Source organism: Episyrphus balteatus, chromosome 4, assembly GCF_945859705.1.
Source record: "Episyrphus balteatus chromosome 4, idEpiBalt1.1, whole genome shotgun sequence".
NCBI classification, from domain to species: Eukaryota; Metazoa; Arthropoda; class Insecta; order Diptera; family Syrphidae; genus Episyrphus; species Episyrphus balteatus.
The window spans coordinates 8,032,907-8,051,434 of NC_079137.1; the positions used below are offsets into that span (position 1 = coordinate 8,032,907).

The following is an 18,528-nucleotide window of genomic DNA, read 5'->3' on the forward strand; positions in this document are numbered from 1 at the left end:
AAATCAAATCTTTAATACACCCTCCAATATAAAGAAAATCAATAAATCAACTTCACATAAGCTCAAAATCGCAAAGCAAAATAAAATCAAAACTTGTGAAAAAAAACTAGATTTGCAAAAACTTAGAATTCTAGACTCTTGAATCTAGAGTGTCTTTAAGAAACAGTAGCTATTTGCAAAAAAAAAGTAAATTCGCTGAAAATGCTAAACAGAAATTAAATTTGCGAATAAAAACTGCGACCAAAATCTGTGACTCAAGGCTTCGACTGATGTCTGCAATTCGAGTCCAATGCGTCCATGCTCTCAACATTCAAGGATAAGTTTAGTAACTTTTTAGTTAAATTGTGCTTAAAAATCTCTATAGCAGCAAAAAATCATGCATTAATCTTAAATATTTCGCAATAATTTTTAGCTGTGGATACCTAAACAACACTGTAAATTTAAATCATTTAAAATAACTATCATGTTTTTCAACTCTTTAAAAATAAAAAAAGTGATTGAATGCACATTCCATTGTCCCAAAATCTTCTCACAATTAATCTATTTATCTATAGTCAAATCCACTAAATTTAATAATAATTAAAAAATACAAACAAAAATCAACAAATTTGCATCATTTTATGGGAAATTCTTCTTTCAAACCACACACAACAAGTTTAATTATGTTTATTTTGCATTCATTAAATCACACAAAATAGGCATATCTTAAAGAAAAAAAAAATCATAAAAAACACATAATTATTACTAAAGTTTTTTTGTTAATTTTAGTTTTTTTATTGCAAACTTAAAGTTGATTTGTGTGTAGAATATATGAATTTAAGACTTATTCTGCCCAAACTAGCCGGGTGATTAAAGCTGAAGGTCGCTTAGTTTAATGCTTTAAATAGTTTTTATTTCCCCAAATAGAACTAACAAACTATTGTGTATTCACGCGTAATTTTGAACATATTTTTTAAACAAAATTTTGTGATGGGTTTTTGATTTAGATTGAAAAAGAAATTTACATTTTTGAATGAATTATGGTGACAGTTGTGGGTAAAAAAGATAAGTTAATTCCCATGCTAATTGAGTTTTATTAAAAAAACAAAGGCTTTGCTTATTTTTAATAATAAATGTCAAAAAAAGTGTAGTTTGACTGATTTATGGTCAAAATATCGAAAAATCTCTGAATCATTCTCAGACTTTTTTTTTTTTTTTTTTTTTTTGTGAAATTAATAGTTTAATTAAACTAAAAGGGAACAATCTTCTTTTCTATTCATTTATCCATTTATCGTCTTCCTAATTAAACTATGCTTGCAATTCAAGTTTCATTTAAAAGACTGAAGGCCTTACAGACAGGTAGAATTAGTTTTTGAAGAAAATCACTTCTAAAATCGCATATTTCCGGCAGCATAAACATTTTATACCTCAACACGCTTTGCAAATTAAATAAACTTTGTTGGTTTATTGGCATCATTGAGTTGAATTAAAATCAATCCAATAAAACACGATAAACCAATTATTTACTTACTCACTGAAAGGTATGTAAATAAAATTAGTTAATAATACCAAAACTAATGTGTGGGCGATTATACGGAAATTATCTTCTCCTTCATTAAAAATAAAATAAAATAAAAAGAACGAAATACCTACAAAAATGTTGGCATTTTAATTAAATGTCAATCTTCGACATGTCACTTACGACCTACCTCTCCTTCGTGGCGATCGTTTTTTTTCATCTTAATAGGCTATTACCTTCCATAAATTTTATTTATTATGTGACATGCAACTAATTATTTTTCTGTCAATTTTGTTAAGTTTAATAAATCACAAATTTGCAATATTTATTTTACACTTAAAATGCGGAAGCAAACATGTCTACTAACCTGAGAAACAGATAAATTATTCGTTTACACATTTTTTTTGTTGTTTAATTTTCAATAAACCAAAAGTACCTCTGCTCAACTTCATAAATTAAAATAATTCTCATTCCACAACCTCCCATAAATTCTAAAAAGATAAATCAAAATGCAACATAAAATAAATAACAAAATGAATTGACAATATCTTATCGATAAAATCTCACAGGACAAATAAAATAAAATATAAACACTGTGAAGCGACAGCAGACGATTCAGCTCTCAGCTACACCATACCACCATCGCATCGTCATAATGCAAGTCATTATTTGCATGAAAACACTTAGTGAGTGGGAGTGCAGTGCTGTATTGGTCAAAGTGCAAAGTAAACTGGCTAAGGGGTCTCTGACAGTTATATCAAAATATTTTATTTGTGGATTGTAGGAACGAAAGATCCCTCTCTAGAAAGTGAAGCGAGCTGACAAATTTTGGTTTCATTACAGAAATATGGATTGTGGAACGTAAATTTACAAAATTGTAAAAAATTAGATTTTGTTTATTTTTCGATCGAATATTAGAAAATTTAAAGCAAGTCTACAACGCGTTTTTGACACAAAATGGTATTGAAGAAAAAAAAGTAAGAGAAAAATACCTGAATGATGAAAATGATACAAAATTTTATTTTTTTTTAATCATTTTTTTTTTCTAAACGGATGGATAATTAAGGGCAAGCTTAGAGTTCATAAAAAAATCGAACTCGAAATCACATCAATGAGGCATGATACAACAATGATAGAGAATGTGAAAAAGTAAGTCACGTAATTCTGTCTGTCGAGCTACAGCCCAAACTTCTGATACGATTTAAGGTGAATTTTTCAACTATTTGAGGACCAAAATTTACGGTTTTCAATGTTTCACTTTCTTCTAAAATCTAAACGAATCAACAGATTTAAAAAAAATGCCAAAAGACTATAACTTTGTTGCATAGTTGTCAAAACAACAAAAACTCATTTTTGCATTTTTTCTTGATTATTAGGTTTGATTTTATTTTTTTTTTTTGAAAAATCGTTTTTTTTTTTTTTACAAAAATGATGGATGAATTTTTTTTAAATATTTTATTCATCAGACCGGCTTAAAATTTTTGTATTTTTGTTAATTAATTGAAAATGTGTATGTAAATTCACCTGGACAATTTTTACTGGGTTTTTTGGTTTCAATCATAAAACTTTTCGTATTTAAAAATTTTGTTTTCTATTATTAATTTTCAATGGTTAAAACAAGTGTTTTGTAGATGGAAACTTGTTTATGTTTTTGTCTCTTTGATTACACTGGTTTACAGCCAAAAATGGACACTCAATCCAACTATATTTTTCTAACGTACTTTGACCTCAGGAACTCGCAAATCACTTGAAAAAAATTACGATGGATAGGTTTTCGAGATATAATTTTTCAAAGTTTTTTGTCGTTGTTTTTTCCAGCCTACTTAGTATTCGGGGTATATCTTGAGTAATAAACAACCAATCTGAACAGAAAAGCCGGCACCTGGAAGCTGAGTAAATAAGCAACAAATAATGGAATAATTCTGGGTCACTCCAGATGTTTAAGTGCAATGTATTAAAACATTTAAAGAAATTTTCTGAAAAAAAAAATTTATTACTGAAAGAAAAAATCAAAATCTTTTGAATCCTCATAGTTTTAAATTTTTCATGCATAGTACACTTTCTGGCAAAGATAAAAAGATAATTTTTTTTCCAAATCTATGGATAAATTATACAAAATCTTTGGATAAATTATAAAGATATGACCATTTTTGTAACAATCAATTTTTTCGACTTTTTCTGTTACATTTTAATTTTTTGTCTATAACTTCAAAAGAAAGCCAAATTTGAAAATTTTTATTAAGTAATTTTCTGTAGATAATTAAATTTCCTATCGATGTGTATCCTTCTAAAAATATTTAAAATTGAAATATTGTAAAAAAACTTAAGAAAAACTGTAAAAAAAAGAGAAAAAAACGAAATTTTTGATGTTTTTACTGAGCATGAGCATGAGCATTTATAGATATTGAAAATGTAAAGGAGAAAAGAAGACACTTTATCTTTCAAGATAATGGTCACAAAAATTGAATACGGCTAAAATTGGATAAAATATGGACTTTCAAAATCTACTGTTTTTGGTTTGGAGCCCAGAGCAGATTTTGGGAGTGGAGGTATAACCGAAAATGGGTCATATGATTGTGCAGGTAGTAGCGGCCTGATAAAGAATTCCAAAGTCTGGCAGATTTATTTCACGGCATTCTATGGTTTATGGGAAGTTGAAAAATGCTTTTTTTCCGATTTTTGTGTCGAGTATATAACTGCTTTAATTCATGTAGACCCGATAGGAGGCGATACCTTGAATTCAAAAAGTTCGGTCCCAGACTTTTTTTCGCGGCATTACGCTTGCATGCGGACATGAATCCGCGAAGGATTTCCGGCCAATAAGTTTAACATCTTTCTTACTTAAATCCTTAGAACGAATCTTAGAAACTCATATTAGAGACATTTTTAAAAGATGTCCTCTAGCCAGTTCGCAGCACGCTTATATGAGGGGCAAATCTACGGAAACAGCCCTCCATGAAGTCGTTCGAACAATTGAGAACTCGTTACACTTTAAAGAATATACCCTAGCTACCTTCTTGGATGTAGAGGGAGCTTTTAACAATGTCCTAACCGAATCTATTCTCGAAGCCCTAGTGACTTTTGAAGTAGAAGACTATATCAGAAGTTGGATTATTTCAATGCTAAAAGAGAGAAGAATTCAAGCAAGCTTAGGAAATTCTAACTGTTTTAAATGCGTTAATAGGGGTACGCCTCAGGGTGGCGTTCTTTCCCCACTGTTATGGCTCCTTGTCATGAACAATATCCTCGTGAAGCTTGAGAGAAGTGGAGTGAAGGCAGTGGCATATGCGGATGATCTGGTTGTACTTGTATCAGGAAAGTTTTTACCTGTGATCAGTGAAATGACTGACACGGCTTTGAGAAAAGTTAGCAACTGGGCTACAAGCTGTGGCCTAGGAGTTAATCAAAGTAAAACGGAACTGATGCTTTTTACAACTAAAACCAAAATCCCTGTCTTCCCTCTACCTCAGCTCAACGGCCAAATCTTATCACTTTCTTCTAGCGCCAAATATTTAGGTGTAATTTTGGACACTAAACTGAGCTGGAAGCTTAATATAGAAGAGCGGGTTAGAAAAGCGAGCATTGCTTTCTATGCCTGCAGTAAAACCTTTGGGAAAAAATGGGGTCTTAAATCAAAAATGATTCTATGGACTTACACAGCGGTTGTACGACCCATTCTTACCTACGGCGCCATTGTTTGGTGGCCTGCACTCAGTAAAGCTTATAACATCAACAAACTTAAGAAAATCCAGAGAACAGCAAGCGTAGGGACGACTGGAGCCCTCCGGTCGTGCCCCACGGAGGCTCTAAACGTTCTCTTGCACCTCTTACCCATAGACCTTCATATCAAATACCAGGTCTCTTGTAGCGTTTTGAGGCTAAAAGAAACAGGTAGTTGGAAGGCAAAATCTTTTGGTCACAGTGACACAACAAATTTAATACCATCGGATATGCTTCTGACACCCACGGACTACTGCACCCCTATTTTGAATACTGTAATGAATTGCAAGGTCAGCTTCCCGTCGAGATCAGACTGGGAAGAGGGCATTGTGACGAGAGGCTTCGACACCTGCATTTTCACTGATGGCTCAAAAATGGACTGTGGGGTCGGTTCGGGTGTCTACTATGAATCCCTCAATATCTCAAAATCCTTTCGACTACCAAACTTTGCAAGTGTATTCCAAGCGGAATTGCTGGCAATTAAAGAAGCTTGCAAATTACTTAGAGTATATCCAAATCAAAACCAAAATATAGCTATACTAACAGATAGTCAGGCAGCTATAAAAGCAATTGCTTCGGTCACGACATCCTCCAAATTGGTTCAGCAGTGCAGAGAGGAACTCTCATTGCTGAGTGAAAGCCTCACAATCACTCTCATCTGGATCCCAGGTCACAGTGGTTTTGAAGGCAATGAAAAGGCGGATGAACTGGCCAGGCAAGGATCAGCCCTTCATGAGTCACTAGCAGAAATAGTCAACATTCCCATAGGAGTCATGAAGGGCGATATCTTCTTAAAATACCTAACAAAAGCTAACAATAGGTGGCACAACTTGACTAGCTGCGTCATATCCAGAAAAATCTGGCCCACCTATAATAAATCCAAAACATATGACCTAATCTCTAGACCCAGAAAAGATATTAGCAGAATCGTTGCGGTGTGTACAGGACATTGGCCGATAGGGGAACATGCAGCAAAGTTGGGTATACCGCACAATACCTACTGTCGCAGCTGCTTGGACCAGCAAGAAAAAGAAACGGTCTACCATTTCCTATGTCAATGTCCCGCCCTTGCTAGGAATAGAGCACTCTCTCTGGGGAGCGAATTCTTTAATGTCATAGATAACATCTCAGAATCAAAGATCAAAGACTTGATCTCGTTCCTAAATGCAACAAAGTGGATTTAGGACTGCCTAACACTTGTTTTTCCCTTTTTTAAAAACCAATTAAAAAATGTATTTCAAATAAATCCAATTATCACTCACAGGTTTCATAAGTTTTGGTATCAAAACGGCGCATCCTGCGCTAATTGGGTCAATCAAACATGGTTTGCCTTGACCGCCATCTCTACCTACCTACCTACCTACGCTTGCCAGACGTTCCCGAAAATGGTAAAAAAATCAGTTTTTGATGTCGGAGGTATAACCACAAGTATAGTATACCAAAAAATCAGGAAAAATACCACGATTACAAAAATCTGGGTCCCAGAGACGTTTTATTAACGGCATTCACCCTACCAGACGTCATTGAAATTATGAAATGCATTTTCAGAAAAGAGTTAAGCAAATTTTCTTTCCCCTTACGTCCTCTTAAAACATTATAACTACCTCTTGATAAAAAAAAAAATTTTTCCCAGACGTTTTAACCACGGCCTTACCCCCACCAGACGTCCTTCAAGAGTCCCGAAATAGCGATTTTCATACAAAAGTTCGGTGGCAAGTGAAATATTCATATTCAAAATAAAAAACTTGTTGAAGATAAATTTTATTCATCATAGTTTTTATACAGAACTAAGAACGATTCTCATAAGTATGAAAAATTAATGCATTCCAGTACATGCTAATGTCTGTATTACAACTTTTGTGATTGGAATTGGAGAATCTTAATGAAGGCTGGAATATTATTTCATTTATTTATCTATCAAAAAACTTTCATTCGCAAAAGAAGATGTCAAACTTAATGCATTATTCTATATTACTTCATTTGATGTAAAGTGAAACAGTCTCAGAAAAGCGTTTGCGTATAATTTACGTTCCACAGTTTCTTTTTCTAATCAGAATTATTTGACCTTGTCATCTGCCAGACAAGGACTTTTTTCCTACCATAACCCTTTTCCTTTATGATGAAGTCAGAAATTTTGGTCAGAAGCTGTTGTGGTGAAAATATGTTGTGGAACGCATTCATTTTTTATTATATTATGATGCTTAGTAAAAAATATAATTCTCTTAAGAAAATTAATCAAAAAGAATGGGGGTATACTTCAATAAAGACTTCCTACAAAAATAGATCCATGGACCTAAGAAATATTAAAAATTAAATCCGGCCATGCGTAAAGTCATATTTGGTGATGCATTTCGCAGATAAAAACTATGCCGCCGCTCATCTGCATAAATGTTTGAAAAAAATACAAAAAAAAATAAGTAAAACCCAAAATTATCCAATAAATTCTATGATTTAAATAGCCATTACAATTTTATGTAGGTATGTATCTTTAAATGTATATCTTCGAACTTCAGTAAGTTACTGGTATTTTTATGGACCAAACGGCCTCTCTATGATGGTTACTTTTTTTTTTAGCTAATAGACACGAGCATATTATAGATCGCACATAGAAACAAAAACTCACCTGGCTTATTCCATATCCAATGCTACAGATCCAGATAAGGATCGGCAATAATATCCAATATGGTTGGCGGTCGCACATAATGTGATGGATCTTAAAAAAAAAATAAGAAGAATACAAAAAAAAAAAATTAAAATAAGATAAAGATTAAAATTATTTATTAGTTAAAATGAATTAAATTGTGGGTGAAAAGTTTTTAAAGTTAATTTAAGAGCTTTACTTTGCCAAACAAGTTGAAGTTCATAAATGGAATATAAGTTTGCAAGATATGAGTGCTGAATACTTAGTCGGAGATGTTTGATCGGATAATGGGTCATTTAAGTGAATCAAGTGAGAATTAATGGGTATTCATTTAAGGGAAGTGGAATGCCCATGATCCATATCGCACAAAAATAACGATGTCACGATCTTTTTAATCGTTAAATTGATCTTGGTTTCAAGTTTAACGAGGTTTAAAGTTTTTTTTTGTTCTCTTATTTTTTAAATTAGTAGAATGAATTTAAGGAATTTTTGATTATATTTATTTGTAAAATAAATATGGAGTGTAATAATATTGTGTTGTTTGATATTTTATTATGACATGAGCTTAATGTGATCAATAAAATGGGTTCAATTATCCAAATATGTTAGAATAAGCTTTTTTTTTTTATTTCCTCTTAGACTCCCGCAGCAGGGGTTTATTTATTTTACGATTATTTTGTATTGATTTTAATTTATTATTAAGATTTGTTTGTTTACTCAAGAATTTCAATAAAAATCAAACAACAAATAAATTACCATAAAACCTTTTATTGGTTAAGAAAAATAATAATTAAAAGCTTGTCATTAAAGAACGTTTAATGGCAAAAAGTTAATTAATCGTCAGGTCATGTCAGGGAAGATATGTAAATAAAATATACAAATTGTAGGTGATTTTGAAAATAAATGGATAAAGAAATCATATTAAAACAATTATCAGGTTTCAACAACAAAAACCATTAGTCCCTGAAAAAATTGACAAATTTATGCAAATTCAGTTCTTTGAAGACGCCTAAATTTGGTGAAAATAGCGAAACGTTCATTTTAGATCACCACAACAACGGTTCAATATTTGAACACATTAAGAAATGAAATGCACAACTGGGTCACACGAGCTTGCTCTTAAAGTTCAAATTGCTTAAATTTTTAAGACTTTTTATATAGAAATTTGGGAAAGGTAGGTACTATATATAGGTAAAAAAAAAATTAAAAAAAAAAAACATAAAATTCGTTTAAAAAATAAAAATAAAACAAAATCTGAAATCAAATTGCCCTCCAAAACAAGTATGCAGTTTTGATTGATATATTAAGATGCATTTTTAGAAAAAAAAAATTTCAAAAACGTTAGAGCCGTTTCTCAAGAAACTAATTTTTTATAAATAATTTTTTGGAAAAAAAGTTTTAAAATAAAATTTGTATGCCATTTTGTAGAAATCATTAATCAAAATCTAATAACAAAATTTTAAAAAATGTTTTCGAAAATTTTCAATTTTTTTTTTTTTTTTGAAATCCAAAAATTTATTAATTTCAAAATTTTATATTTGGTTTATATTAAAATTATATGAATGCTTCTTCACTAAAAGTTTCGTTGAAATCGAATAAGCCGTTTCGGAGAATATCGGATTTAAAAAAACGGTTCTATGTTAGGTACCGTTAAAAATGATTTTCAAAAAAATGTTTTCATTAGACGATAGACCTTGTCTTAAAACTTACAATTGAATTTTTTAAACAAAATCGTTTTTGAGCAATTTCAACTTTACTAAAATCGGTATATCGTCGCCCTAGTATTGGAGTGCCGTATACGCCAAATTGCATTTTTTGAACTAGGTATGCAGTCTTATGTTTTCGAAGTTGATCTTTTTAAATCTGCTATCCGTTTTTTTCTATCTTTTTTCGTTGCCGAGATATTCACTATTGTTTTGACAAAAACAAGAAATTTTGGCATTTACGTCAAATTTTTCATGCAATGTAAGAAAATTTTGAAAATTGTTTTGACGAACGTTATGTTTTTTTTTTTGACGTACGTGTACATGAATAAAAGAAACTTCTGATTTTCATGGCGTATACGGCAAACTCATTTTGGACAAAAATTTAAATATTTTGAAAACTAAACGAATTGCAGATGTCCAATAACATGTATATAAAAGACACATTTTAATTATACATATATCATACTAAAATATCAAAAAATACCAGCGGTTAGTTCTTTCGCAATTATCTTCCGAACATTTAAATGCGATTTCCCAAAAATGTAAAAATGGCGTATACGGCACTTCAATACTAGGGCGACAATATGTCAAGTAGGTACCGTTATTTTTGACCCAAAAAATTAATTCCAAAAACCCCTATGAAGAGTCGCCAAATAACGCTACATACATACCAAGTTTGACATTAATAGGTCCATCCGTTTAAGCTGTAGCTCCGTTTACAGAGAGACAGACTAACAGACAGACAGACTGGGACCCACTTTTTTGGCATTCTCTATCATCGTAATGTCATGGAAAATTGTTACCTCAACATTTTTTTTTGTACGAATGCATAACTGGATATATACCTAGTACCTGTCATCGAAAGTAAAAATCAGTTCAATATCGTAGGTACAAATACAAATATATGAGGACCTGAATGACTCCCTTGAGGGACATCATTTAAAAAGAGAATAGACTAAGAGAAGTAATTAACTTGTCTTTCTTTTCAATAAAAAATAATACTGGTATTAAAACAACTTTAGAATTGAACGTAGAGACTTAACATTGCAAAAATTTTAAGCAGAATTGAACTCAGCAGCATGTCATGAAGACGGATTCTGTCTTGGACAGTTTTCGGAACGCTGAACTGAATAATTGTAAGGCCTGTCCAGTAGATGGCTGGATATCACGCACAGTTAGAGCCTTGAGTACAACCTCAACAGTTTTATAGCAAGGCTTTCTGTCAAAATCATTATTCTTGTTTTGGTATAAGAGCCATTAAAATCAAAAACCTTTCTATTGCCACTTAATTTTCCAATTGCCACCACTGTTCCCGCAATTAAATAAAAACATCTTAATAAATTTATCTAATAAAACAAGCTTATCAGATGCAACAAAGGTCATGTCCAACATCTGTGATATTCATCTAATATAGAAGTCGAAGGTTATGTAAGAGAGTTATCTAACTAAAAAAAGAATCTATAACAAGAAGAGTGAGAGCCACCATACTAATTGGTATTCTCTTAGAAAAAACAATAAAAAAATAAAATATAATTCTCCATCGAATGGAATATTTTTGCACACAAAATTAAAGTTCACGGTTCTGCCCAGAGTCATCGATGCTAAGAAGATGTAGGTTTTATGTATGTAGTTGCAAACCTCGGTTATGGAGGTGTGCTAACTTGAGTCTTGTCTCCAACAAACGTCTCTCGATCTTCAAAGTCACACCACCAACCAAACGGGGCAACCATATAAGGAATCAAATTGTCTGGTAGATTCGATTAATCTTTGCGTACCAGCGCGAATCTTTCTGAATCTCTGACTAATATTATGCCCGCCGATAGATCGACTATGACTATTAATTTCCTTATTGGATGGGGTCAGTCCGCGCAAGTCAAGCTTCTCCATGTGAGGTGGGTTCAATTTTCAATTCAATTTAAAAGCTTTTTATATGCGGTCTGTCAGAAAAGAGGAAAGACCAGATCTATTTACAACAATTTTTTGAGCTGAAAAAGTCACTTAACCAATTGCATCTCTGGTCAAGACAGACTTAAAGCTAATATGGTGGAACAGATTAGTTGTAAAGATGTCGCCGCTGTCGACATGCATTCAAGACCTTTGGCATTTCTTAAAGAGTTTGTATTTATCTTCTCTTGCAATTCTTAGGTAATAATCTTGTTGCATTTTATGCATAAATTTTGTTTAAACAAATTATTTGTAAAGCAATTTATATTTTCTTTAAGATACAGTGAGGAAAAAGTTCTATTTTTTTAATATTTAAAAAGGTTTTAGCTTTTTGACTCATAAACCGGCTTGTTTATATTTTTGGGTGTGTGGAATGCGGATTGGTTCATCACAATTAGCCACAGATATTAAGCGTGGGAGTTTTGAATTAGAATTAAATATAGAAACAAAAAATATATTTCACGGGTAAACCATCACCCACACTGGTCTAATGTCTAATCCTCAATAAAATCATAAAGAATGCAGAAGAACATGAATCAATACTTTTTTTTATTTATTTCTTAAGCAAATTTGTTCCGATTTAAATCCAGTTTTTCGTTTATTATTGTTTTTTTTTTATAAAAATTGCATAACTTTTCTATAAACAGTTGGCTATAATGATGATCGTAAATGATTTTTTTCTGAATTAAATTATCGATAGCAAAAGTTAATTTATGACTTTCAAGGAAGACAAGTATTTAATTCAGATTAAATTTTGTTGATATCTTCGATGATTTAGATTCTTAACACTTTGTGGGATGCAAGTGACATTCTTGATGATTTAATTTGCCTATTTAGTAGTAAGAAATAAGAATCTATCGGCATAAATTAAGTTTAATCAAGATGTTTCACGAATTTTTTTTTATTTTTCATAATCTCCGTAAAATTTTAATGCTTCCAAATATGGAGGTCTGAAACAGCGTGATGTAGTTTAAAATATTTTTTTTTATTTTAACTCTTATAATGCTTTTCTTCCACTCTTTTTTTTCACTTTTTCCTTGTGTACCACAAGGATCAAATCTGGGACCCTTACTTTTCAACATAAAAATTATTGAACTTCAACAAAAGGCTAGCCAGAAATAATGTGCGAGGACCAAACATCAAAATCAATGTCGATTGTGATAAGATGATGGTTGTCTATCCGGAATACGTCATTAATAAAAGCTTTTAGATAATACTGAAAACCGAAGTAGAAAAAGTCATCAGCCACATGTGTTTATATGTTTTGTTACTTTTGTTCTTAAATTTGACGTCGTATAGCCTGTTTGAAAGGTGTTCGCATGGTTTACGAAACCATTTTCAATTGTTCGCAGATTTTTGAAAATGATATTTTTAACAAATTAAGTACATAGGTACTAAGATGTGGCAATTTTTTTTTTATATTTTCTTCAAATATTAAGTAACTAATGTCAAACTGTCACTGCACAAAACCAACAAACTGATTTGTGATCTTGCAAATCATTCGCAATTGGTATTTGAGCATTTGCGAACAGTACAAAAGAGAGATTGCAAAGCATTTAAAATGATATTAAAGAGCCTAAACGGTGTAAGTGTTCAGCCGTAAATACCTACAATTTAACATCAAAGTGGAAATTTTTTACAACTATCAACATAGCAAAGAAAACTTACGAATGTATACTGAGAATTATATACGTTCTTAAGGAAACGTATTAAAACTATTATTAGCAAGTCAATTTACTTGGAAGTATTGTGCTTGCAAATGATATCGCAAAGTTTGAATTATTTTTGCTAAGTATTTGCGGCAACAATTGCAAAAAAGCAAATTAAATTGTTTGTAAGTTTGCAAATATGATATTTCTGACAGGTAAAGTATTTTTGTACAATGTTTGTGAATTTTTAAACACTCTATCAAAAAAATATGAAAAAACTTCGCAAATAAAAAGTATTTATTTACCGGTAAATTGTTTGCTAAATATAGACAATAATTACCATGAATGTTTAAGTGAATTGCGAAAAAGCCCAAAATAGATTTTCAGTCTTCTAAATAATCTACGAACCTTTGCAAACTTTGCGAAATAGGTGTTTAATATTTGCAACTATCGCAATAATTCAAAAAATGAAGTTCAGTCAGTTAAATTTTACACGATCTACTCCAATTATATTCACAGTTTGCTGACGCAAGATAAAATTCTTTTATATATGATAAAAAACCTGACCCTGATTCCTGAAGTATTCAAAAATACAATCCGTACAATCTAGTACATTTTTCCCGTATATGCAATCTTTGCGGTATGCAATGGGCGTATTAACTAGATACGGCTGGCTTTTCAAGGCCTCTTCCTCCTACCAACTTTCTGCATGCATATAGAAAACTCTACTTGTAAACAATAAAATTGACATTTTGAATATTTACACGCAAAACAAACCAACATACATTCATTACATTTCTAATTGCGTGATCCAAAATGCCAACTATCTACTGCAAGTATATGATTTAATTGCTTAAGTAAGATGCAATATTCCAATTGCCACGAGTGACAGATTTGTCACTGCCATAACATAAAAATAAACCAATCTGCTGGCAAAAACAGAAATTTTCCCATCATAGAGGTGCAACTCATGCAAGTTTACTGCATGCAATATGCAAGCGCAACATCGAGTGACTTTGAATTAATTAACATTTGAATCAAGTCACTGACTTGACTGCGCGAGCTTAAGAGAAAAAGTGGGGCTTTGAATTGAATTCTTTGAAACGAAACATTACTACGTTACGGTGGTAAGTAAGGCACCTTTGATCGCGTGCAACAACTTTGCTCTTACGTCGCATCGTCGCGTCGTCATCATCACCATCAATATATCTTCTCTTTCTACATTTTTATTCTACATAAAAGAAAAAAAATATATAAATATAATTCATGTGACGCCAGGGGGTGGCCTCTGCGACGATTATTGTAATAGATTGTCGTCGTGGGTAGAGGAGGTAGAGGAGCTTTAACGATAGTAGTACAGTGCTGTCAGTATATCTCAATTTGGTGTTCTGTAACAAATTCTTTCAAAACCTTTTTGACGTGTGAATCAGAAGATACAATTGCGCTAAGGCATCGTCACCGTTATATGGAGAGATATAGAAAATAGACATTTAAATATTGGTTCAAGAAAGGCAAACCAATTTGTAGTTTCCAAAGTTATTGTCATAAAAAAAATTATTATTATTATGTTGTTTTTCTTTGTCATGATTTTATTACCCTACAGGGTACCATTAAACGGAAATTATGTATCGTAAATCCGAAAGGAAAAGATTGAGTGCTAATTGAGCGAATTTGAATTATGAAACTGTGGGTGGTAATTGACAGAGAGTTCTGATTTTATTGTTTATGGTTATTGGAGATTTATAGGTCAAAATGCTGATTTTTTTGTAGATTTTTTGATTTATTGCTTAAAATGTGTTTACACATTTTGACACTTAATTAATAGAACAATCTGCATAATAGAAAAAACGTCAGATGATAAAATTTACGACTTAACTTTTTGCATCAATTTTTGTTTTGAAACGAAATTGATTGATTGACGCAAATGTCAAACCTCTGTTTTTTTTACCATCTGACTACGGAAAAACCAAAAAATTGGAATTTATATTCATCTAATCCATCATAACTTTTAAACTACTAGCCACAATTTTACAAAGGAGATATCGTTGGAAGCGTATTGCTTGTACCTTAGTTACTGGCTAACTTAACCCTATTAAAACAACTAAAATAACAACTAAAATAACAGGATTTTATTTGAGTTCACAACAATTATTCAAAATTTTCTTCTTTTTTTGTTTCTTTTCAATTTTTATTGTTCAAAAAAAAAAACTTAAAAACCTTTTATCTTGTGAATAAACACCTCGCAGATAAAACACATTGCAGCAAAACTCAAAAATCCACACATCGAAAGTAAAATCCATTTCATGTCATCCAATTTGACAGCTACAAAATTCTCTTTCTTAACCAAATCTGTCAAATCCAATATACCAACTTCAAGCAATTCAAAAAATGCTTTTCTTCGCCAATTGTTCAATAATCCTGCCGCAGAAGCTTCAAGTATAAATGAATTAATAATTTCTTTAAAAACTGAATTCTCATTTGTTGCAAATGATTGTGGTAAAAATTTGGCAAAACATAAATGATCAAGATTGCGAAATACTGGCTGACCTGAGATTTCTTGAAGATTCTTAAATATAACCAATCTCATTCCATTCACAATGTAAGCCAACTTGGGATTGATGTAATCGCGATTTTTTTCATAAGTTGTATAATTACTTTCCAATTCAAACATTTTGTAAAACTTTTTATAAACCGGATAATTTGATGTTAATGTTTCATATTGTCCACTATAAGCATAGATTTTAACTCTTGATTCCAATAAATCTTGATAGGTTTGAATCTCTTTGGTACTTGGAGGAGATGTTATTGATGAATTCAAAAATGCATTGTATAGAGTTGTTAGAAAAATTCCCAACATACAAATCAGTAAATAGGTGATTTTCAAACTTGGAGATTCACTTTTTACTGGACAAAAAGACTGTCCCAAAACTCCACGGAAACCTGCATCGTTTAAACAATATTTCAACATGAATTTCTTTCCTTCTGAAAAGCTTCTGGAAACTGCTAAAACTATTGTTAGAATAACAATTACAAAAATGGTGATGACCAAACTTGACCACCGAAATATTGTCAGAAAAATGTCTGATTTCGGAACTTTTGGTTCGATAGGTATCATTACACAGACATCGCTGAAGTCATAAGGATAGGTAAACCAATTAAGGTCCCTTGGCCATATTGTTACTGATGATATTTCAATAGTTTTGTTCTGAACAAGTTTCATAATGACTTGTGGTGGAAAAGAATGGTAAGCAAGTGAAGTATTCAATTTAGCATTCAATTTCTTTGATAAGGTAGAAAAAAAGTGTCCAATATAGCCTCCAAATTTTTGCTCGCCCTTTGTTGTATTTAATACAATCAATCCGGGCACTGGTCCTCCAATAACAATTGGTAATGTAAAACCCTTTAAGTCATGCAGTTGATGTGCAAAGTATCCTCCTTTAGGTTGAATATCTTGCCAAAAGATTTTTCTTAGTACAAGACTCGGCATACTAGTAAAGCTGAAGAAAGTTGAAGAATTCTCAAAATCAGGAAAAATTGCCAATACATTTGACATTCCCTGCTTCCAACAAAAGTTGAAAAATTCCTTTAACGTTAATTTATCATCAGGTGGAAAGAAATTGAGGAGGAAAATAGTTTTACATGATCTGATATGCTGAAGGCTTTCCAGAAATTTTTGAAGAAGGATTTCTTCAATGGAAAAAGTCGCTAACTGAACTATTGCCAAAAAATTGCTATTAAATAACTCCTTCAAGTAAATTGAATTTCTTTCCGAATAAATTACAATCGTTATATCCAGCTTGATTTGAATATCCTTTAGAAAGTTCTCGTTGAAAAATTCATCTTTATCCATTTCCGCAGAAGTTTGAATAAAAACACTTTCGAAATTGTTTGTTTTTTTAATGTCTTTAAGCAAATCAATAAATTTTGAACATTTCACATGTTGATTTGGTAATATGAAAGTGATTAAAGCTAGAAGAGTGAATGAGAAAACTTTTAACCAGGCAAATGTACTCATTGTACTGAGGGAATTTCTTCCTATTATCAACATTTTTATACCTTGGAAGTTTGTTTAAATCACGATAAATGGAAGGTGTGTCTAACTGATTGGAATTAGGGGATTAGGCTAATAACTATCTTTTGTGTCTGGTTAAATAACTATTAGATTTTCATAATTGATTCAGAAGTTAAAACTCTCAAAGGCAATCATTTACTGAAGAGCACGTGGGACATTCTATATTATCAAAATCAATTAGGTATTACTTGCTTTACACGTGTGTTATCATAATTTTGTTCATTCTTTTTTTTGTATGTTGGTTGACGAATTATTAAAATTTGTTACCATTTAAGAATGCCACAATTATACCCTTAAAAGTTTTTTCTAATTTAAAAAGTTTGAATAGAAAATTCTTCTAATTAAATTTGAAAAAGAAAAAGAACTTTATTGGACGTCTTGAAATGGACAACTGTCTCAACTAGTTTCAATATAATAATAATACGTTAAGGCTGCAGAATGCAGATCTATAATTTTTTTTTTTGACGTCAAAAACCGTGTTATTTCGAATTTCAAATCCTAATAGCGCGAAAAAGTTGCGAATGGTGAAGACTAAGAAGAGTTTAAAGAATATTTAAAATCGGTTGATATCTTCTGCCTCTAGTTCGCCCCAAAATCTTGAAAAAAAATTGTATTTTTAGAAAAAAATTTTGACCAACCTTACGCTTTATTTTTTTAATACCTAGGTATACCTAATAGCTTTAGACAACTCTTTTATGAGTCAAATATTAAATTAAAAAAATTTCAATTGCAATCACATAATCACTTCCGGACTTCTGGCGCTTTGAAATTTCCCGAAATAATGCCAAATTACTATTTTTGCGACATTTTTTCAATTTTATAGACCATTTGTTTAATTTATTATTTTTACCAAATAAGCTTTGACTATTTATCATTCTCCTCACCGCACAGTGGTGCATTTGGTGCTTCATGACGTCAAAAACCATTTGCACTGCCATTTGAGGAGCGTTATTTCAAAACTCAACAAACGCATTTTTTGCGAAAATGAGTTATTGGTATCGAAATTTTTTCCAACCAGGCGCACAAGATGACAAAATAAAAATGTTAAAAAAGTGAACAGTTTTAATTTAAAAAAATATTTAAAATCGAGCGTTTTTTCAAAACTCAACAGAATTACTGGAGGTTTTTCCAAAACTCAACAAAATGGCTCGTTTTTGCAAAACTCCACAAAGTTTGCCTGTGGTTGGAAAGCAATTATTATTATATGGGCATGAAATGGGCATCCCAAGAGAGCGACGAGGAGGAAACAGGCCTAATCCGTTGATTCTGAAATAACAACTGCTGTTAGAACTCACATT

The 18,528-nt window shown here is 31.5% G+C and overlaps 2 protein-coding genes across 5 annotated transcripts in view; one reads left to right on the forward strand and one right to left on the reverse strand.

The window, feature by feature from the left end:
• LOC129919437 (mucin-2) overlaps window positions 1-18,528 on the reverse strand; it is a 113,011-nt gene that overhangs the window by 28,493 nt on the left and 65,990 nt on the right. For all 4 annotated transcript variants that reach the window (XM_056000308.1, XM_056000311.1, XM_056000310.1 and 1 more), the window contains one exon: window positions 7,842-7,931. In XM_056000308.1, the coding sequence (XP_055856283.1) occupies window positions 7,842-7,931 (90 nt within the window). The remainder of the gene's footprint in view (window positions 1-7,841; window positions 7,932-18,528) is intronic.
• The window catches only part of LOC129919442 (uncharacterized), a 472,931-nt gene that overhangs the window by 11,600 nt on the left and 442,803 nt on the right, over window positions 1-18,528 (forward strand). The window lies entirely within an intron of this gene.